The 22822-nt window shown below is 48.6% G+C and overlaps 1 protein-coding gene across 1 annotated transcript in view; it reads left to right on the top strand.

The window, feature by feature from the left end:
* Window positions 1-16877, top strand: part of LOC121008305 (E3 ubiquitin-protein ligase RNF213-like) — a 393898-nt gene extending 377021 nt beyond the window's left edge. The window contains exons 41-43 of the mRNA XM_040440760.1: window positions 15228-15317; window positions 15437-15615; window positions 16255-16877. Coding sequence (XP_040296694.1) covers window positions 15228-15317; window positions 15437-15615; window positions 16255-16399 — 414 coding nt within the window. The 3' untranslated portion in view covers window positions 16400-16877. The remainder of the gene's footprint in view (window positions 1-15227; window positions 15318-15436; window positions 15616-16254) is intronic.
* The last annotated feature ends 5945 nt before the right edge of the window (window positions 16878-22822 follow it).

The raw sequence follows: 22822 nt of genomic DNA, 5'->3' as shown, positions 1-22822 counted from the left end.
ATGTCAGCACAGAATCAGTCTTCATGTCATAGCAGAGAATCAGGCTTCACGTCACCCACCACTGGAACAGGCCACTGTCACATATTTAGGCCCAGGCACCCAGGCAGAGGAGAGAGATCCCGTAACAGAGAATCTGGCTTCATGTCAGCAGAGAATCAGTCTTCATGTCATAGCAGAGAATCAGGCTTCACGTCACCCACCACTGGAACAGTCCATTGTCAGATATTTAGGCCCAGGCACCCAGGCAGAGGAGAGAGGTCCCATAGCAGAGAATCTGGCTTCATGTCAGCAGAGAATCAGTCTTCATGTCATAGCAGAGAATCAGGCTTCACGTCACCCACCACTGGAACAGGCCACTGTCACATATTTAGGCCCAGGCACCCAGGCAGAGGAGAGAGGTCCCGTAACAGAGAATCTGGCTTCATGTCAGCAGAGAATCAGTCTTCATGTCATAGCAGAGAATCAGGCTTCACGTCACCCACCACTGGAACTGGCCACTGTCACATATTTAGGCCCCGGCACCCAGACAGAGGAGAGAGGTCCCGTAACAGAGAATCTGGCTTCATGTCAGCAGAGAATCAGGCTTCACGTCACCCACCACTGGAACAGGCCACTGTCACATATTTAGGCCCCAGGACCCAGACAGAGGAGAGAGGTCCCGTAACAGAGAATCTGGCTTCATGTCAGCAGAGAATCAGTCTTCATGTCATAGCAGAGAATCAGGCTTCACGTCACCCACCACTGGAACAGGCCACTGTCACATATTTAGGCCCTGGCACCCAGATAGAGGAGAGGTTCATTCAACTTTGGGTTGCCCCGCAATATAATGGTAAAATTAAAATAAAAATAGGATTGAATGAGGAAGTGCCCTGGAGTACAATAATATATTGTTAAGGGGATGTAGTTAATGTCTAATCTGCACAAGGGATGGACAGGTCCTGTGGGATCCATGCCTGGTTCATTTTTATGAACGTCAGCTTGTCCACATTGGCTGTAGACAGGTGGCTGCGTTTGTCTGTAATGGCGCCCCCTGCCGTGCTGAATACACGTTCAGACAAAACGCTGGCCGCCGGGCAGGCCAGCACCTCCAAGGCATAAAAGGCTAGCTCTGGCCACGTGGACAATTTGGAGACCCAGAAGTTGAATGGGGCCGAACCATCAGTAAGTACGTGGAGGGGTGTGCACAGGTACTGTTCCACCATGTTATTGAAATGTTGCCTCCTGCTAACACGTTCCGTATCAGGTGATGGTGCAGTTAGCTGTGGCGTGGTGACAAAACTTTTCCACATCTCTGCCATGCTAACCCTGCCCTCAGAGGAGCTGGCCGTGACACAGCTGCGTTGGCGACCTCTTGCTCCTCCTCTGCCTTGGGCTTCCACTGGTTCCCCTGTGACATTTGGGAATGCTCTCAGTAGCGTGTCTACCAACGTGCGCTTGTACTCGCGCATCTTCCTATCAGGCTCCAGTGTAGGAAGTAAGGTGGGCACATTGTCTTTGTACCGGGGATCCAGCAGGGTGGCAACCCAGTAGTCCGCACACGTTAAAATGTGGGCAACTCTGCTGTCGTTGCGCAGGCACTGCAGCATGTAGTCGCTCATGTGTGCCAGGCTGCCCAGAGGTAATGACAAGCTGTCCTCTGTGGGAGGCGTATCGTCATCGTCCTGTGTTTCCCCCCAGCCACGCACCAGTGATGGGCCCGAGCTGCATTGGGTGCCACCCCGCTGTGAACATGCTTCATCCTCATCCTCCTCCTCCTCATCCTCCTTGTCCTCCAGTAGTGGGCCCTGTCTGGCCACATTTGTACCTGGCCTCTGCTGTTGCAAAAAACCTCCCTCTGAGTCACTTCGAAGAGACTGGCCTGAAAGTGCTAAAAATGACCCCTCTTCCTCATGGGCCACCTCCTCTTCTATCATCGCCCTAAGTGTTTTCTCAAGGAGACATAGAAGTGGTATTGTAACGCTGATAACGGCGTCATCGCCACTGGCCATGTTGGTGGTGTACTCGAAACAGCGCAACAGGGCACACAGGTCTCGCATGGAGGCCCAGTCATTGGTGGTGAAGTGGGGCTGATCCGCAGTGCGACTGACCCGTGCGTGCTGCAGCTGAAACTCCACTATGTGCAAGGTGGAGTTCCACCTGGTGGGCACGTCGCATATGAGGCGGTGAGCGGGAAGGCCGAAGTTACGCTGTAGCGCATACAGGCGAGCAGCGGCAGGGTGTGAACGCCGGAAGCTCAAACAGACGGCCCGCACTTTATGCAGCAGCTCTGACATGTCGGGGTAGTTGTGAATGAACTTCTGCACCACCAAATTCAGCACATGCGCCAGGCAAGGGATGTGGGTCAAACCGGCTAGTCCCAGAGCTGCAACGAGATTTCGCCCATTATCGCACACCACCAGGCCGGGCTTGAGGCTCACCGGCAGCAACCACTCGTCGGTCTGTTGTTCTATACCCCGCCACAACTCCTGTGCGGTGTGGGGCCTGTCCCCCAAACATATGAGTTTCAGAACGGCCTGCTGACGTTTACCCCGGGCTGTGCTGAAGTTGGTGGTGAAGGTGTGTGGCTGACTGGATGAGCAGGTGGAAGAAGAGGAGGAGGAAGCTGAGTAGGAGGAGGAGGAGGAGACAGGAGGCAAAGAATGTTGCCCTGCGATCCTTGGCGGCGGAAGGACGTGCGCCAAACAGCTCTCCGCCTGGGGCCCAGCCGCCACTACATTTAGGGAGATATAGCGTCCCTGGCCGTGCTTACTGGTCCAGGTATTTGTGGTTAGGTGGACCTTGCCACAGATGGCGTTGCGCAGTGCACACTTGATTTTATCGGATACTTGGTTGTGCAGGGAAGGCACGGCTCTCTTGGAGAAGTAGTGCCGGCTGGGAACAACATACTGTGGGACAGCAAGCGACATGAGCTGTTTGAAGCTGTCTGTCTCCACTAGCCTAAATGACAGCATTTCATAGGCCAGTAGTTTAGAAATGCTGGCATTGGGGGCCAGGGATCGAGGGTGGCTAGGTGGGAATTTACGCTTTCTCTCAAATGTTTGTGAGATGGAGAGCTGAACGCTGCCGTGTGACATGGTTGAGATGCTTGGTGACGCAGGTGGTGGTGTTGGTGGTACATCCCATGTTCGCTGGGCGGCAAGTGCCAACGTCCCTCAAGAGGCGGAGGAAGAGGCCGAGGCGGCAGCAGCAGAAGAGGTAGCAGGGGGAGCCTGAGCGACTTCCTTGTTTTTAAGGTGTTTTGTAACAGTCCTGTACTGAGGCTCACCTGAGTCAGAGGACCGCTGGCTGGAGGTAGGAGTGGAGCCCAGTGGCAAGGACCGCAGGCAGGTAGTAGGTGCAGGAAGTCTGGCAGAGGCGTAGTCGGTAGGCAGGCAGTGGGTCAGGGCAGGCGGCAGTAAGCGTAGTCAGACAATCCGGATGGCAACGGTGGTAGCAGTTCAGTAGGTAGGGTCAAGCAGAAGAGTAGTCGGTAGGCAGGCGGTGGGTCAGGGCAGGCGGCAGTAAGCGTAGTCAGACAATCCGGATGGCAACGGTGGTAGCAGTCCAGTAGGTAGGGTCAAGCAGAAGAGTAGTCGGTAGGCAATTCCTGGTCAGCAGTGGTCTTCCAGTTGTAGCAGGAGCAGCGGATGAGGAGAAGCTTGATCAAGGCTCAGGAGCTCAATAATCAGCAAACTGGAGTGCAAGGGGCTGGACTTAAATAGGGAAGTACCAGGTGTGGGGAATCAAGGGTAATGAGCAAGGCTTGGCAAGACTGAGGTTAACTAATAGGCTTCAGGGAGGAATGTCCAGAGAGAACGGTAGCCTAGTAAGCAGGGCTACCGCCTGGGATGTGGCTGGTCACGGGTTCGAATCCCGACAGTACTCCCCCCCTTCCAAGGTGACCTCCGGGCACCGCAGGGGCAGGCTTACCGGGGTGCCGTTGGTGGAACTCTTTTACCAGTCTGGGGGCGTGGACATTTTCTTCTCGCTCCCAGGAGTTATCCTCAGGAGGGTAACCCTTCCACCCAATTAGGTATTGTAGTCTTCCCCGGTGGATCCTGGAGTCGAGAATCTTTGCGACAACATATTCTTCTTCACCCTGTACCCTCACGGGTGGTGGAGGGGGAGAGTGGCGGCCTGTGAAGGTGTTCTCCACGTATGGCTTGAGGAGAGAGCAATGGAAGACAGGGTGCACCCTAATGGAGTCCGGAAGGTCGAGACGGAAAGTGACCTCGTTGATTTGTGCAGTGATCCGGAACGGACCCATGTATCTTTGGGCAAATTTTTTGGAGGGGACCTTCAATCTGAGGTTCCTGGTGGACAGCCACACCTTGTCTCCCACATGGAAGCCCGGGGTGGGTTTGCGACGTCTGTCTGCTCCCTGTTTAAAGCGCCTCTGGGCAAGCTGGAGGTTGTCAATAATGTTCTTTTGTGCCTCCTGTAGGGTTGTTAGGCGTTCGGCCACAGCTGGGAGGGTGGAGGCGACGGGTAGGTGGGGAATGAACACCGGGTGCGAGCCTGTGTTAGCAAAGAAGGGGCTGTGCTTGGTTGAGCTGTGCTCAGCATTGTTGTAGGCGAACTCGGCCGTGGGGAGATGATCCAGCCAGTCATCCTGCAGGTGGGAGCTGAAACAGCGTAGGTATTGCTCTAGGGTCTGATTAGTTCTCTCCGTCTGCCCGTTTGACTGAGGGTGGAAAGCAGAGGACAGGTTCACTTTAACCCCGAGCGCCAGGCAGAAGTTCTTCCAGAACTTTGAGGCAAATTGTACGCCTCGGTCGGAGACCACGTCGTCCGGGATCCCATGCAGCCTGAAGATCTCTCTGAGAATAAGATCGGCCGTCTGTTTGGCTGTGGGTAGGCCTTTGTAGGGAATGAAATGGGCCATCTTGGTGAGACGGTCGACCACGACCAGGATAGTGTTCATCCCTTTTGAAGGAGGAAGGTCTACCACAAAGTCCATGGAGATCGAGCCCCAGGGGCGGGAGGGAATAGGGAGGGGTTGTAACAGACCCACAGGGGAGGAACGAAGAGTCTTATTGCGGGCACAGACCGCGCACGAGGAGATGTACCTCTTGATGTCCTCCTTGTATGTTGGCCACCAGAAGGAGCGGGAGAGAAGCTCCTGGGTCTTTTTTATGCCAAAATGGCCGGCCAGCTTGGAGTCATGGTTGAATTTGAGCACTTCGAGCCGTGCGATTTCTGGTACATATAGTTGTAGGTCCTGATGAAACCAATGACCGTTCTTAAACGTAAGGCTGATATTCCTTGTGGGGTGGGCGAGGAAGGGGTCATTTTCGTATCCTTCTTTGATTGTGCCCAGGAGTTCTTTAGAGTAGGTGGCCCCTACGACCCTTCTCTCGGGTAAGATGTTATTTTGGCCCTTGTTACTCTGTGAGGGCTCGGAAAACATTCTGGAGAGGGCGTCAGCCTTGCCGTTTTTTGATCCAGGGCGATAGGTGATGAGATAGTTGAAGCGGGAAAAGAATAGGCTCCATCTGGCCTGTCTGGCTGAGAGTCTCTTAGCGCTGCGGATGAACTCGAGGTTCTTGTGGTCAGTTAGTACAATTATGGGGTTGGTGGCTCCCTCCAGCAGGTGTCTCCACTCGGAGAAGGCATCCTTGATCGCCAGCAGTTCTTTGTTCCCGATGTCATAGTTCTTCTCGGAGGGGGACATCTGGCGGGAGAAATATGCGCACGGGTGTAATAGCATCCTCTCTCCTGTTCGTTGTGACAAAACTGCCCCCACCGCAGAGTCTGATGCATCCACTTCAACTGTAAATGGGAGCTCGGGGTTCGGGTGGATTAGGATTGGGGCAGAAGTGAAGAGGAGTTTCAACTTGGTGAAGGCCTCCTGGGCCTCGGGTGTCCAGGAGAAGGGGACTGCCTTCTTGGTGAGTTGGGTGATTGGTGATATGACCTTGGAGAAGTTCCGGATAAACTTCCGATAGAAGTTGGCGAAGCCAATGAATCTTTGTATCTCCTTCTCGTTTTTCGGAATGGGCCAGTTCATCACAGCTTGGACCTTCCCCGGGTCCATACTTAGGCCCTCTGGGGAGATGATGTATCCGAGGAACTGAGTGGTGGTTCGCTCAAACTCGCATTTCTCTAGCTTGATATAGAGAGAGTTCTGTCTGAGTCTCTGCAGTACCCTGCGGACGTGTTCGCGGTGCTGCTCGAGGTCTTCAGAGAAGATCAAGATGTCGTCCAGGTAAACGACTACAAACAGATCCAGCATGTCCCTGAGGACGTCGTTAATGAAGTGCTGGAAGGTGGCGGGAGCATTGCAGAGTCCGAAAGGCATGACCAGGTACTCGAAATGACCATAACGTGTCCGGAAGGCGGTCTTCCATTCGTCCCCAGGGCGGATTCGGACGAGGTTGTAGGCCCCTCGAAGGTCGAGTTTGGTGAAGATCTTCGCTTCCCGGAGTCTCTCAAGGAGTTCGGAAATCAGTGGGAGTGGGTACCGGTTTTTTACGGTTATGTCATTAAGCTTTCTGTAGTCTATGCAGGGACGCAGGGAGGAGTCTTTTTTCTCTACGAAGAAAAAGGGGGCTCCCGCGGGGGAGGTGGAGGGCCGGATGAACCCCTTCCTCAGGTCCTCGTCCAGGTACTCTTTCAGGGCCTTGAGTTCAGGCTCTGAGAGGGAGTAGATACTGCCAAAGGGTATTTCGGCCCCGGGCAACAGTTCTATAGGGCAGTCATAGGGTCGGTGTGGTGGCAGCTTGTCTGCGTTTTTCTTGTCGCAGACATCCTGGAACTCACGGTATTGAGGGGGTAGCAGATCCTTGACGGATAGTTTTGAGATGGTGGTGTCTTCGGGTGGAAGGACGGGTTTGTGGGAGCAATTTAGCGTGCAGAACTCGGATGGGAATCGTATGCAGCGGGTTTCCCAGTCCACCGAGGGGTTGTGGGTGGTCAACCATGGGATGCCCAAGATCACTGGGAACTTCGGGGAGGCGATCAGAGAGAAGTGGATCTTTTCACGGTGATCAGGTTCAATGAGGAGTTGTAGTTCGGTGGTCTCGTGAGTGGCCGGCCCCGAGGAGAGTGGGGATCCGTCGACGGTTTCCAGGTCAACGGGGGCTGCCTTGATTGTCAGTGGAATGTTCTTTTCGCGGGCGAAGGTTAGGTCCATGAAGTTGCCTCCCGCCCCGGAGTCTAACATCGCTGAACAGGGGAGTTGTCGCCCCTCAATGTCGATGAGGATGGGGACGATGAAGTGGGATCCATGAGCCGCCGTGTTGTTATTTTCCGGGGCTGCTGGCGGGGTTGGAGTCTGTGGTTGCTCCTTTAGCTCCGTGACGGCAATAGTCTTTCGGATCTTATGAGGACATTTGATGGCAAAATGACCCGGCTCACCACAGTAGAGGCAGAGGTTTTCGGCCAGCCTTCTCTCCTTCTCAGCTGTGGATAGAGACCTACGTAGAGCGTCAACCTGCATAGGTTCAGTTACTGACTGGGGGTCGCGCTGGGCGGTGGAAGAGAAGGAGTAAGTGGGTCTGTGGTCCGAGGACCAGAGTCTTTCTTTCTTCCTCTCGGAGAGTCTTTGATCTATCCGGATGCATAACTGAATGAAGTCATCCAGATCGTCCGGGGCCTCAACTCTGGCGAGTTCGTCCTTTATTAATTCTGACAGGCCTCGCCGGAATTGGCTTCTCTGTGCCGCTGGGTTCCAGGTGGTGTCCGTGACCCAACGGCGAAACTCGGCGGTGTATTCGGCGACGGAGCGTCTCCCTTGCCGCAGACCATGTAGTCGCGCCTCGGCTGTCGCACAGCGGTTGGGGTCATCGAAGACTTGGCTCATGGCGGTGATAAAGTTGTTTAGGTTGTCCAGGAGCTGACTGTTAGTCTCCACGTATGGTGATGCCCATGCTAATGCTTCATCCGTCAGGAGATTGACCACGAATAGCACCTTCTTTTTCTCAGTGGTGAAGGGGGCCGGGTACATCTGAAAATAGATGCGGCATTGGTTTAGAAACCCCCGATACTGGCGTCTGTCGCCGCTGAATCTTGATGGGAGTGGCATGCGGGTGTCTGCGGGCGCGCCGCGAACGTCCAGGAGTTGCCTCTGTAGTTCAATAATCTCCCTCTGTTGGCTTTGGACTACGCCTTGAAGCTGGGCAAATTTCTCCTGAAATGTAGTACCAAAATCTTGAAGTTCGGAGACCTGCTTACGCAGAGTGGCCATTGCGGACTCCATAGTGTGGCTGATTATTCTGTAACAGTCCTGTACTGAGGCTCACCTGAGTCAGAGGACCGCTGGCTGGAGGTAGGAGTGGAGCCCAGTGGCAAGGACCGCAGGCAGGTAGTAGGTGCAGGAAGTCTGGCAGAGGCGTAGTCGGTAGGCAGGCAGTGGGTCAGGGCAGGCGGCAGTAAGCGTAGTCAGACAATCCGGATGGCAACGGTGGTAGCAGTTCAGTAGGTAGGGTCAAGCAGAAGAGTAGTCGGTAGGCAGGCGGTGGGTCAGGGCAGGCGGCAGTAAGCGTAGTCAGACAATCCGGATGGCAACGGTGGTAGCAGTCCAGTAGGTAGGGTCAAGCAGAAGAGTAGTCGGTAGGCAATTCCTGGTCAGCAGTGGTCTTCCAGTTGTAGCAGGAGCAGCGGATGAGGAGAAGCTTGATCAAGGCTCAGGAGCTCAATAATCAGCAAACTGGAGTGCAAGGGGCTGGACTTAAATAGGGAAGTACCAGGTGTGGGGAATCAAGGGTAATGAGCAAGGCTTGGCAAGACTGAGGTTAACTAATAGGCTTCAGGGAGGAATGTCCAGAGAGGACGGTAGCCTAGTAAGCAGGGCTACCGCCTGGGATGTGGCTGGTCACAGGTTCGAATCCCGACATGTTTACTCCACTGCAGTTCATGCTTTGCATGCAGGTGCCTGGTCATGCAGGTTGTGCTAAGGTTCAGAACGTTAATGCCTCGCTTCAGGCTTTGATGGCACAGCGTGCAAACCACTCGGGTCTTGTCGTCAGCACATTGTTTGAAGAAGTGCCATGCCAGGGAACTCCTTGAAGCTGCCTTTGGGGTGCTCGGTCCCAGATGGCGGCGCTCAGTAGCAGGCGGAGTCTCTTGGCGGCGGGTCTTCTGATTTTGCCCACTGCTCCCTCTTTGTCTTTTGCTACGCTGTTGGCTCGGTCTCACCACTGCCTCTTCCTCTGAACTGTGAAAGTCAGTGGCACGACCTTCATTTCATGTGGGGTCTAGGACCTCATCGTCCCCTGCATCGTCTTCCACCCAGTCTTGATCCCTGACCTCCTGTTCAGTCTGCACACTGCAGAAAGACGCAGCAGTTGGCACCTGTGTTTCGTCATCATCAGAGACGTGCTGAGGTGGTATTCCCATGTCCTCATCATCAGGAAACATAAGTGGTTGTGCGTTAGTGCATTCTATCTCTTCCACCCCTGGGGAAGGGCTAGGTGGATGCCCTTGGGAAACCCTGGAAGCAGAGTCTTCAAACAGCATAAGAGACTGCTGCATAACTTGAGGCTCAGACAGTTTCCCTGATCTGCATGGGGGTGATGTGACAGACTGATGGGCTTGGTTTTCATGCGCCATCTGTGCGCTTTCTTCAGAAGACTGGGTGGGAGATAATGTGAACGTGCTGGATGCACTGTCGGCCACCCAATTGACTAATGCCTGTACCTGCTCAGGCCTTACCATCCTTAGAACGGCATTGGGCCCCACCAAATATCCCTGTAAATTCTGGCGGCTACTGGGACCTGAGGTAGTTGGTACACTAGGACGTGTGGCTGTGGCAGAACGGCCACGTCCTCTCCCAGCACCAGAGGGTCCACTAACACCACCACGACCATGTCCACGTCCGCGTCCCTTACTAGATGTTTTCCTCATTGTTACCGTTCACCAAAATAAGAAAAATATTATTCGGGCCAATGTATTGAATTAAAATTCAGGCCTTTTTTTACAGACACCTAAGGGCTCTTTCACACCTGCTTTCTTTTCTTCTGGCATAGAGTTCCGTCGTCGGGGCTCTATGCCTGAAGAATCCTGATCAGTTTTATCCTAATGCATTCTGAATGGAGAGAAATCCATTCAGGATGCATCAGGATGTCTTCAGTTCCGGAACGGAACGTTTTTTGGCCGGAGAAAATACTGCAGCATGCTGCGCTTTTTGCTCCGGCCAAAAATCCTGAACACTTGCCGCAAGGCCGGATCCGGAATTAATGCCCATTGAAAGGCATTGATCCGGATCCGGCCTTAAGCTAAACGTCGTTTCGGCGCATTGCCGGACCCGACATTTAGCTTTTTCAGAGTGGTTACCATGGCTGCCGGGACGCTAAAGTCCTGGCAGCCATGGTAAAGTGTAGCGGGGAGCGGGGGAGCAGTATACTTACCGTCCGTGCGGCTCACCGGGCGCTCCAGAGTGACGTCAGGGCGCCCCAAGCGCATGGATCACGTGATCACATGGATCACGTCATCCATGCGCATGGGGCGCTCTGACGTCATTCTGGAGCGCCCCGGGAGCCGCACAGACTGTAAGTATACCGCTCCCCCGCTCCCCGCTCCTATTATGGCAACCAGGACTTTAATAGCGTCCTGGGTGCCATAGTAACACTGAAAGCATTTTGAAGACGGCTCCGTCTTCAAATGCTTTCAGTACACTTGCGTTTTTTTCGGATCCGGCGGGCACCTCCGGCAACGGAAGTGCACGCCGGATCCCAACAACGCAAGTGTGAAAGAGGCCTAACACTGTCTGGCTATCTATTTAGGTACCGTATTACACTAATACAGGCACACCAGTAATGACAGATTTAGCTGAATATAAATGTCAGGCCTATTTTTTAGGCGCTGTGTGACAGGTATACGTTTAATCACAGAATTAGACTTGTATCTGCACTGTAGCGTGTGTGTTAAGTTTTTCAGAATGACCCTATCAGCACCTTGAATCTAATATACCCTTTTAGGGATAGATTTAAAGTAGGTCTGATACAGCAGAAACCACTAATTTTGAGAATTGCAAATTTGGGAATTGTTTTTCAACCCAGAACAAAAACTGTGCTTTTACGGTCACTAAAAATAACTTGACCAGCTAAAACAGTACTGATTTGGAGGAATATAAATGTGAGGCCTATTTTTTAGGCGCTGTGTGACAGGTATACATTTAATCACAGAATTAGACTTGTATCTGCACTGTAGCGTGTGTGTTAAGTTTTTCAGAATGACCCTATCAGCACCTTGAATCTAATATACCCTTTTAGGGATAGATTTAAAGTAGGCCTGATACAGCAGAAACCACTAATTTTGAGAATTGCAAATTTGGGAATTGTTTTTCAACCCAGAACAAAAACTGTGCTTTTACGGTCACTAAAAATAACTTGACCAGCTAAAACAGTACTGATTTGGATGAATATACTGTAAATGTCAGGCCTATTTTTTAGGCGCTGGGTGACAGGCTCAACTTGCCCCTGATGTAGTATATGGCCAAAAAATAACCACACTGTTTATGGTTAAATGCACTTGGGTGACACAGGCTCAGCCTGCACCTGATGTAGTATATGGCCAAAAAATAACCACACTATTGATGGTTAAATGCACTTGATGAAAGCTTGACCCTGATGTAGGATATAGCAAAAAATAACCACACTATTGATGGTTAAATGCACTTGGGTGACACAGGCTCAGCCTGCACCTGATGTAGTATATGGCCAAAAAATAACCACACTATTGATGGTTAAATGCACTTGATGAAAGCTTGACCCTGATGTTGGATATAGCAAAAAATAACCACACTATTGATGGTTAAATGCACTTGGTGGTAGCTTCTGCTGGCGCACCACAAGCCACAATATGGCCGCCGATCACCCCAGAAAAAAGTGACTGAAAAACGCTCTGGGCAGCCTAAAAACACTGAGCAATTGAATAGAAGCAGTTCAATGATCCACAGTTGTAGATCGATCACTGAATGAAGTCTTTTGGAGGAGTTAATCTGCCTAATCTCGCCCTAACGTCGCAGCTGCAACCTCTCCCTACGCTTGTATCAGCAGAGTGACGTGCAGCGCTACGTGACCCAAGCTTATATAGAGGCTGGGTCACATGCTGCACTGGCCAATCACAGCCATGCCAATAGTAGGCATGGCTGGGATGGCCTCTTGGGGCTAGTAGTATGACGCTTGTTGATTTGCAGCCTTTCAAAAAGCGCCAAGAAAGCGCCGAACACCGAACCCGAACCCGGACTTTTACGAAAATGTTCGGGTCCGTGCCACGGACACCCCAAAATTCGGTACGAACCCGAACTATACAGTTCGGATTCGCTCATCCCTACTTACTACTAATATGTATTCCTATACAGCAGAAGTCTCTTCTTTTTTTTTTAAAGCAACTGGCCATGCAGCTCTATAGTGTAGTGGTTAATATTCTGGGCTGTAATGTAGAAGATTGTGAGTTTGAATCCTGTCAGAAATGAAGGCTAAATTTAATTTAAACATATATTTTTAGCCATAATATATTTACATATATTATTATATATTTAGAATATATAATGTGAGAAAAAGATGGAAAGGTCCAGCTCTTAAAATCCAATTCTTTATTCCAGTGGTTAAAATTTTTCCATACACAGGACAGTAATACACAATCTACGCGTTTCGGACTCACAGATTACAGTCCTTAGTCATGCAACTTTTGTATGTTCTATATATCTATTTAGAATATATAATATATTATAATATATGTAAATTATATTATGGCTAAAAACATCAGTAGTAGTTTCCCACATATTATGCATTCATATATATCAGAAGTATGATTTTATCTATATATATATATATATATATATATAGATATAGATATAGATATATACACACACACAAAATACAAATAGAGCAGCAGCACAGTTAGACAAATGTAGACAGGGTGCAATTCCTCATGGAAGTTAGGCAACTTTTCCACTGTTCAATAATTCCAAAAAGCGAGGCAGCACTCCGACATCAAGTGAAAAGGTGGTGACCCAATTTATTTCCCAGACAATGTTTCTGCCAACTCAATGAGGCATTTGTCAAGGCTTAACAAAGGCCTCATTGAGTGGGCTGAAATGTTGCCTGGGAAATAAATTGGGTCACCACCTTTTCACTTGAGTGCTGCCTTGTTTTATATATATATATATATTTTTTTTTTGTAATTACACATTTATTTTGTGCCATACATTTTTTACAATTACAAAAAAATATATAAAATATATAAATGTAATCTCTATTTCTAAAATGTTTCTGCCAGGATTCAAACTCACAACCTTGTACATTACAGGCAAGGATGTTAACCACTACACTATAGAGTTACATGTTAACCTACACAGAAATATAAAATAAGTGTTCTGCTGAAAAGGAATACTAATTACATCAGAAACTACTATGAGGTTTTTCTGACACAGTTTAGCAGTTTAGTGGATAAGGTCCTTGCCTCTAATATACAACGTCGGCAGAAACTTTTCAGAAATCAGATTTAAATACACTGGGGTGTCCCGAAGCATTGACTCCATATATGGATATAGCTTTATATGGAGTCAGAGCAGGGACTCCTAAGCTGAGCTAGAGTCCCGACACCCTCGCCTCTTCAGAGCAGGAGGTGCCTAGGTTTTTCCCATTGACTTCCATTGTGCTCGGTAGAACACCCGAGCATCGCAAAGTGTTCTACTCGAGCACACGAGCACTTTGGTGCTCGATCAACACTACTGATGAGCAGGCTCGAACTGGCCTACAGGGGAACAGGTAAATCCCCTGGTAGGACCCTTAAAAAAAGGCAGCCCCTATTTCCCCACCCCCTGCACAATTGGCACATGGCAAAGTAGAGTGACTGCACTATATACAAATAGGCAGCTTCCAGCATCTCAAGCAGCCAATGTCTCCAAATAAAGAACTAGGTGGATTATCTAACAAACTACCTAATTTATTATTTTAGACTCTTATCATAGCTAAGATAACTTCTATGCAATGAGGCAGGCCATACAGTATCCTCTTTCTTCTTGAAGTTGCTTCAGGGACCCCCATAATCAATATGGACATAATCAATCAGGACATAGTCATCATATAGTCATATATAAACAGGGGCAGACTGGGAATGTAAAGTGGCCCGGGGGGGGGGGGGGGGTAAAGTAGCCGCATGTTGTAGGCATGTCCAAACTGAAAGAAGGTGAGCTAACACAAGTAGGCAGGGACAACATGTAGGCGGGCCAACAATACCGTAGTGCAGCACAAAATACTGCCCCGGAAGAACCAAATACCACAGTGCAGCAAATAATATTGCCTCTGCAAAACCAAATACCACAGTGCAGCACAAAACACTGCTGCCCCCACTGCATGACGGTCCTGAGGACTTGAATTCTGGAGGGCACCTGCGGCCACTGGCCAGGTACACAAGTACCTGTTGCTCCTACATTAATTAATGCTGAGAGCATCAGATCTTTACATAACTGGCCAGCAGAGTGAGAGGGGCTTGTATGGCCCCTCCCTGGGCATTTCCCTGTAGAGTCTATGGCTAGTCCACCCATGCATATAAATCATGTGATGCTGTTTGTCTAGATGTCAGGACTTGAACCCAGGGACTCCTGTGTCCCATGCGGCAGCTCTTCCAACCGAGCTATTAAGCTTTCTGGACAGCTCCTGTGCTGAACTGAAGCCTAGTTCTTTGTGCCTCTAGTTTCAGTTCCCGCCTTCCTGGTTTGCTCCACCCTGTTCCCTGATTAAACATCCTATTTAAACCCAGCCTTGTACTTCCTGCCTTATGAGATTATTGTGCTCTCAGCCTGTAGTCAAGCTAGTCTTTCCTTCTCTGCTGCGAATACTGACGCTCATCTTGTGCATCGACCAATGGCTTCGTCCTGACTACGGTATTTGCCTACTCCTCTAATACTGACGCTCATCTTGTGCATCGACCACTGGCTTCCTCCTGACTACGTTTTCAGCCTTGCAATTACCCTAAGTAGTTGCAATAAAAGACTCTGAACCACACCGGACCATTACACTCAATTTTTACTGCTTTATTGCTAAGGATTCAGCTGTGACCTGGAAGGGCAGGGACCAATACCGTATACTGGCACCATTCAGGTAAAATAATCTTTGGGGCTTGTAGAGCTCCATAACTTTAGCAAAAAGCTGCATATTTATTTAATTGCCAGGTGTGAACCTTTTTGAGCATGTGATAGGTGGAGACTTTCTTTTAATGATTGTATTGTTGGAAGCAAAATGTAATTCTAATATAAAAAAGCAAAGTATCTTGCATATAATCTTCTGTATTGTTTGCAGGCATTGAAGCGCTGTTTTCTGAAGAACACCATTGCACTCTGGCAGTTACTCACCGCTCTGAAGTCTGCACATCTTCTACACCTTAAAAGAGTAAGATGTAACTTTGTGCTAAGATTGTGTTGAAGTGTTCATTACACTAGCAGATTTTGTTCCTTAGTGCATCCTAATGAATGTAGGAGACTCAATCATCCTTACTGCTGTATTTTTAGGACCCATTTGTTGATGTTGACCAAGCTTATAAGATGGAAGTGGGAAAGGAAGGGCGGCAACAACTCAATATCTTCCTGGAGCAAAATGGAACAAATGTCTTTTTGTTTGAATTGCATGAGATGATCACCATAAAACTAAGGAAGCCGCACAGCGCGGATCATTTCAAACCTGACTGGCTGTAAGTAACATTTCAAAGGCTTTTCTGGGTTCATAATAATGATGGCCAAGAAAAAAAAAAAAAAAAAAAAATGCATGAGTATATTGAGCAGGAGACTTATTTTAAAGTATCCCTCTGTACAGTACAGCGAAGCAGGATATGTGTTCCTATACAGGGAAGAAAAATGAAGGCGCAACAACACCTAGCACATGCCAAAAGGACATTTTTGGGTATATGTTGAATGCATGGAGCCTTTTAAATTTGTTCTGCTTATGTGCCAGGACCTTTACCGTTGCATACATCGAATGTATTCAAATAACGCATGCAAATATATATGTTTTTTTTTGCTGATCTGCAATTTGCGGACCGCAAAACACATATGGTTGTGTGCATGTAGCCTAAATTAAATTTTTGGGAAGGAAAGCAGCAGGGGAGCCAGTGATTGTAATGAATCTAAAAGGTGATCCCAAGTAACCTAAAAATAATAAATTGCAGCACTCACTAGTCGGCCATCTCTCTGGAATTTAACCAGCAAATATATTAGATTTCTTAGCACTTAGAGGGACTTGCAGCTGATTTTTAGGAGAAGAATGTTAGGGTTTCTTTGTTCAATCTGACTGTTGGATCCCTAATTAAACTGTCAGAAATTCTTGATTGCAGCCTAAGAGACGTACTCGGACCTCTTCTTGATGAAAAATATGTCTCTTTCCCTGAAATGGAAGAACGCTTTCCGGAGCAGATTGCACTTTGTCACTGCATCGATGCCTGGAAGATTACTGCCTCTAAGAAATGGGATCGTCTGTGAAGTTATGCTGCCGAAAAGTATTTTGCTTCCCTGGATTAAGAGACTTTAGAGTGTGTTTACATGGTTGATACCGCATCAGAACTGCACGGAAAAAAGCGTAAGGGTACCAGGCCGTGCCCACCTGCGGCATCCAATGGTTGCATAATGTAGCAGTAAAGTAGTGCAGCCATTGGCTGCAGCAGGTGGGAGTGTCACGCAGTTCTTTGATGCACTTACGATGTTTACATAATAAATAAGCAAACCTTAACTGCTCCGTGTGAACATACCCTAACGCTGCACACTTAGGGTTTTATACTTTTTTATTATTGAGGAAGTCTTATTGAGGAGTCTACATAAGGTAACTTGGCTGATACTTACCGGTAGTTTGTAGGCATCACATCTTCTCCATTCATAGCAATCACTGCTTTCAAAGCTTTGCTGGCCAGTCTTGGAAACAGACATTGAGATGTTTCTAATCCACTGTTACAGATGGGGCCTAAAATATATAGTTATTTTCTGAGCTATGAAACTGCACTACCATAAGTCCAGCACAATGCTGAATTTAGCTTTAGTCTTGAACTGAAAGCAAAACATGCAAGAAATGAATAGTAAATAAAGTTACGAGACGTTACAAGACGTTATATGTATATTTTGTCTACCTATGATACTGGATTGCTCAGGTATAACATTCTTGAAGCAGCTTGTTAAATCTGCACTACATTTATAATTTACATGGGACCAAAACAATTTAGGTGAAAATCTCAAAATACAGACCAGAAGCTCAGATCAGGCTGTTCAGATGAGACCATACAACATAGACACCATGCAATATACAGACAATTTTTGTGAGACTATTGCAATCTGAAAATGTCTTTGCTTACAATAAAATAGCATTAAAAGTGATGTGTTGTGGATTTTATACCTCAGAATGAAATTCATTTGTATTCACAAGTGTATCCTGGCCGTGGATTCTAAAGTCATATTGTGTACAATGAAGACGTACTGAGCTCTTCCACATACACAACCTGCCATCTAGTCCTGCAGCATGTGGGCAGGGGACATCAGACAGGTTCTCAGGTGCTATTACTCAAGGATTGGCATTTATTAGGACTGGCATTTCTCACACCAGTTTTCTAGTTTTCACTGGAGTGAGATGTGTTCTGTTAAAATCTGTTAAAAAGGGCAGGACTCTTAATAAGGCTTCATCCGCATGCAATTACTTTGTCTTTGATGGATCCTATTACCACCAGCTCAGGGGCACTGCGATGGGGAGTCCTTGTGCCCCATTGTATGCAAATTAGTTCCTGGGCTGGTGGGAAAGGGAGGTGGTGTTCACTAACCCCCGCTAGCCCACTCACCGTATCTGTGGTGATGTGGGCCAGATATATTGATGACATCTTTATTATCTGGTGGGGGTCGGTGAGCACCTTCTCATATCTGGTGGAGACCCTCAATGTGAACAATATGGGTTTGCGATTTACACATGAGACATCTATACAGTCCCTGCCTTTCCTTGACATCCGGATTGATAAAGGACCTGAGGGTGAAATTTGCACGGAAACCATTAGAAAACCGACGGCCACTAACTCCCTTCTTGAGTGGGATAGTTACCATCCAGGGCCACTAAAACGAGGGATCCCCAAAGGACAATACCTTCGGATGAGAAGGAATTGTTCTACCATCCGGCAGTTCAAGGAACAGGCAGGGGACCTTCGTCAGAGATTTCTGGCAAAGGGATTCCCGGACCATGTGCTGAGAAAGGAGTACCAAAGAGCACTCACTTCTGATCGCACGGGCCTATTGCATCCACATGGATCCTAGTAGCGAGAAGAAGGTGATACGCTTGATTGGTACATACGATATGGGGGTGGAAGAGATCAAAAAAATTCTGACGAGGCACTGGGGAACCCTTCTGCTCGACTCAGATATCGCCAAAATGGTGACCCTCAAGTAACCTACCGTAGAGGACGTAATATACGGGATTATGTGGTACACAGCCACTACTCGAGCACAACCATGGCGCCAACCACGTGGCTGAGACCACTGCGGGGATCATATCACTGCAGTGGATGTGTCGCATGCCCGTATATTAGGCAGGGACATACATTCAAGAGCCATGTGACTAACAAAACGTATGACATTAAACAATTTGTGAATTGTCGCACAAGAGGGGTGATATACCGGGCGTAATGTGGTTGTGGCCTTGAATACATTGGCAAAACGAGACGGGAGCTGCGCAGGAGGATAGGAGAACATCTGGGGGATTTACGTCAAGGAAGAGATACCCCCCTGGTGCGCCATGTGACATCTGTCCATGGTGGAGATTATTCACAGGTCCGATTTATAGGCATTGAGGTTGTCCTACCCCCACCTAGGGGGGGCGACTGGGACCAAAAGATCCTGCAAAGTGAGACCTGGTGGATCTTTGAATTAAAAAGCTCTCATTTGGTTGCTTCATTTGAACTAACCCCATGCCTCCTGCGCAGCTACCTGTATAGGCTTATTCCATTTTGCCTATTTCTACTATGGAGATATATTCCCGCTGGGAAATATCTTGAGATGATTGAATGCATCAGCTTTACCCCTATGTAATAGGTAGGGGACAATGTGAATGAATTGAGTTCTTAGCCTTGTTCATCTCCACTGGCACTTAAATACTCTGGGCAACGCTGTTGGCACCATTGGGTGAGGCACAGCGGCGCCCCTAATATGGATTTGAATTCCTAACACAATATTAAGGTGCGGGGACACGCCGCCCGTCAAGTGAATCCTGGCCTAATAACGACCGCTCCTTTCCCACGGGGGTTAATAATTAACACCTCCGTGTGAGACCCCTGTATATGGGAGAGGCAAGCGTGGCTCGATTATCTCTAGCATTCCCCTCACTTTGATTGCCTCCCCATACACTCTACTCCGATGCAGTGTGGTCGCAGGACCTGCGATCACATAGTGTCCCACGTGACCATGACGTTGTGGTCACGTGATGGATCATGTGATCGGATGGATGGGCGATCCTCTGACAGCGCAGGCGGCTTTAAATAGTGCAGCTGTGCCGGCTGTCGGAGCAGTACTGCCATACGTGGGATCCAGCTGTCAGGCCAGCAGGGAACAGGAAGCAGGCCTGGAATCTTGGGAACAAGTCCACTGATTGTTTTCTCCCAAAGGTAAGTAACCTCTTTGTCCAGACCCCCCTATGTAGTTGTGGCACACTGCCATTGGGAGGTTGTGAAGTTTGATTAACATTGAAACTGTTTTCGCTATTGATTACTGCCTGGTTTGTTGTGAAGTCTATACTGACCCGCCTCCACCAGAGGGTGAGTCGAGTATATTGGTGCTGACATTAATGTGTTAAGGCCCATGATGAACTGATAAATACCAGAGAAACGCGTCGGGCTGCCATATGGTGTCTTGTGTAGCATTATTTTCAGCAGTAATCTCACAGTATGTTTGCCGGGTGTTTCACGGACCGTGACACCTGAACAGTTTGTTATGCAGGACGCAGGGTTTCACTATCCAAGCGCTGCATAGACTAGTTGTGTCCCAGGGACCTGGGAGCACAACTTTTTGTGTAGATAGGTTGGTGAATTAGAGATCCCTCCCCTCTCTTCCCTTCCCCTTCAGGACGAAGCTGGGCAGTCAGTGCACTGTCTAGGGAAGGATATAGGGACGGCATAGGAGGTGTGCGGTTGACTAGGATAAGGGCTCTTTAACTAGGGTGTGTAGTAGGGGCAGAGACCCAGCATCCCCTGCCCCCCCCTTACCTTACCCCTCCCTAGAAACACCACTTACCTACCCCACATCGGGGTGCATATACATCCCGCTCATTTAATTGCACTTTGGGCATTTATTTTACAAATATATCATTAAAAGTTATATTTTAAAGGTAACCCACATTTCGCTTTAGTTTTCGTGACTCAATTTCAGGGTACCTCATACTGATATCATAGAACATCAGCTTCATCCACATTTTTTTGCAAAGTAAATGGGTCCGTGGTCTGCATTTTGCAGCCAAGTATAGGACATGTTCTATCTTTTTGCGGAATGAACACACGGGCGCAGGCAGCACATCCATAGAAATGCGGACCCATAAAAATGAATGGGTCTGTGTGCAATCTGCAAAAAATGTGTATCGAACAGGGATACAAAATAGCCTTAGGCTACATTCACAAGACCGTGGTGCTGCCATGCTCGTGTTGTGGACTACAGACCGCGGGTCCGGAAAACACGGGCACTGGCTGTGTGCACTCCACATGGCGGTGCAGATCCACTAAATTCAAGAGGCAGCAAAAGATAGGATATGTTCTATCTTTTGCGGTGCGGAGGGACGGACCCGGATGTCCGTGGGAGCTTCCGGGTCTGTGCTCCACACCACAAAAGATAGGACATGTCCTATGCAGCGTACTCAAGTTGTGTGTAATAGAGTTTCTGGGTGTAGTAGTGCAATGACACTAACCTGAGACGGCTGACTCTCTGCAAGGGCAGGTGATGGTAGAAAATGTTCGTGACGCCAGTGCCAATTAAACGGTGGCACGCCGTTTGCTGATAGCAGGAATAAATGAGGAACACCGTGATGTTAAAACAGAACTCCAACTTTAGTAGTTTTCATAGAGACATTAACGGAAGCACAGTTCCTTTGCATACAGTTGATTTTTCAATACGGTCGATGCAGGCAATACAGATTGAGCAAGGTGACTACAGAGTGTTAAACACACAGGACTTGCAGTACAGGAGCTTGCACTCTATCTCTGACTGATCCTGGAACATAGCAAATCTTCTCCAAGGCCCAATACCTTAACTCTGGCGTATATCCTTGGTTTTAGCTTTATAAAGTACCTCCTCTGTTATCTTGAGTACCTCTTGCTTCTCTGCGCTTTGCCTCTGTCTCCCTCTCAGCTTCCTCAGGCTCTAGAAGTTTCTGAACAGTGGTCTTCCTGCTTCTGCATATATATATATTCAGGAGGGGAACCTTCTCCTTGGATTCGGAACCCGGTTACAGGGACTGCAATACCCTCTCCTGGTCCGCAGGCTTCAGGCCTGGACTTGTCTCTGACATAGTCTAAGCTCCAGCTTCAGACTACAGGCTGCAGCTTTAGACAGACACTTAGACTAGACTCCCTTTCACTTCCCTGACTGGGCCTTATATAAACTAGGGCTCTCTAGCTCCCTCTAGTGACTAGAAGCTGGAATGACACCCCTAGCAGGCCTGTACATGCAAGTTTCATAGTAACAGGGAAATACATAGCATTGCATTACACGACAATTTATAAAAATGAAATATACTAACTTCCCCATAATTAAGGAGGGACGACAGAACACCAAGTGACACTTTTGTAGTGACGGGCATTACAGTCCCCGTACACTACATACCCCACTGCTTTAAGCTGAGTACGACCTCGTACTCCATCAGGGCTCGCCCAACTGGAATCTCTACCTGAAACAGAAAAAAGAGACATGCAGGCATACATACATGTAATTCATCTGCATTTACATTCATATTAGGTCCAATTGGCAAAGGTGAAGGGTAGTGACAAGGGGCGTCGTTCTCTTCTCTTCAGGAAAGTGAATGGAACTGGGGCGCTGACCTGGCACAGCGTAACATTATAACCAGGATAGTCCATGACAATGAATAAGTCCATAATAGAACAGCAAAATAGATAAAACAGTATAAAAACGGAACTACCCAGGAGTTTCCTGTGGGTGTATCACAGGCAAGGGCTCACGTGGAGGAGTCCATTCTTGCGCACAAATGTCAAGTAAGGTATTGCCAGTGGCAACTGTTTGGGAGGAGACACCACCAGAATAATCAAAGTCCCCTAAACGGACTGGCGGGCGTCCCCTGGTCATCCGGGTAGACCTTCTCAAAACAGGGGTCTCCTCTTCCCTTAGCAACAAGGTGGAAGAGAGAGGAGCAACAGGAGGGTCTCCATCAGGGAGATCTTGGTCAGGAACAACTGGAACAACTGGAACAATTAGATCCACTAGAGGGGGAACTGGATCCGGGGCATCTTGAACCAGCTCTTCTGGAGGTGAAGATACAGTAGGTGCTGGAGCGGGCACCAACAAGTTCAGCCACGGTGTCAGAAGCCAATGCATGGGATCAGCGTCATATCTTAGATTACTGACAGCCTGCATAGGATCCTCGGGCTGCATTGCTGACTCTGACACAGGATATTCAGATCCAGAACTCTCGGCACTGGGTTCTGGTGTCAGGCAGAGCTTTAACCGGTTTCGGTGTACAATTTGGGATCCCTTGCCTTCCCGGGTGATCTCATAAGTGTGAGTTCCAACATTTGGGATTGCAGTGACAACATAGGGACTTCGCTCCCATTTACTGTCCAGTTTACTGGTACGGCGGTTATTCTTTAACCATACCACGGCCCCTATTGTCAAGGGTTCTGCATGGACTGCTTGATCATAGTCTCTCTATTGTCGGTCCCTAGCATA

This window comes from Bufo bufo, chromosome 1 (assembly GCF_905171765.1).
Source record: "Bufo bufo chromosome 1, aBufBuf1.1, whole genome shotgun sequence".
Taxonomy (NCBI): Eukaryota; Metazoa; Chordata; class Amphibia; order Anura; family Bufonidae; genus Bufo; species Bufo bufo.
Note: the sequence above shows the minus strand (reverse complement) of the source record. Positions and strands in the feature narration are given on the sequence as shown.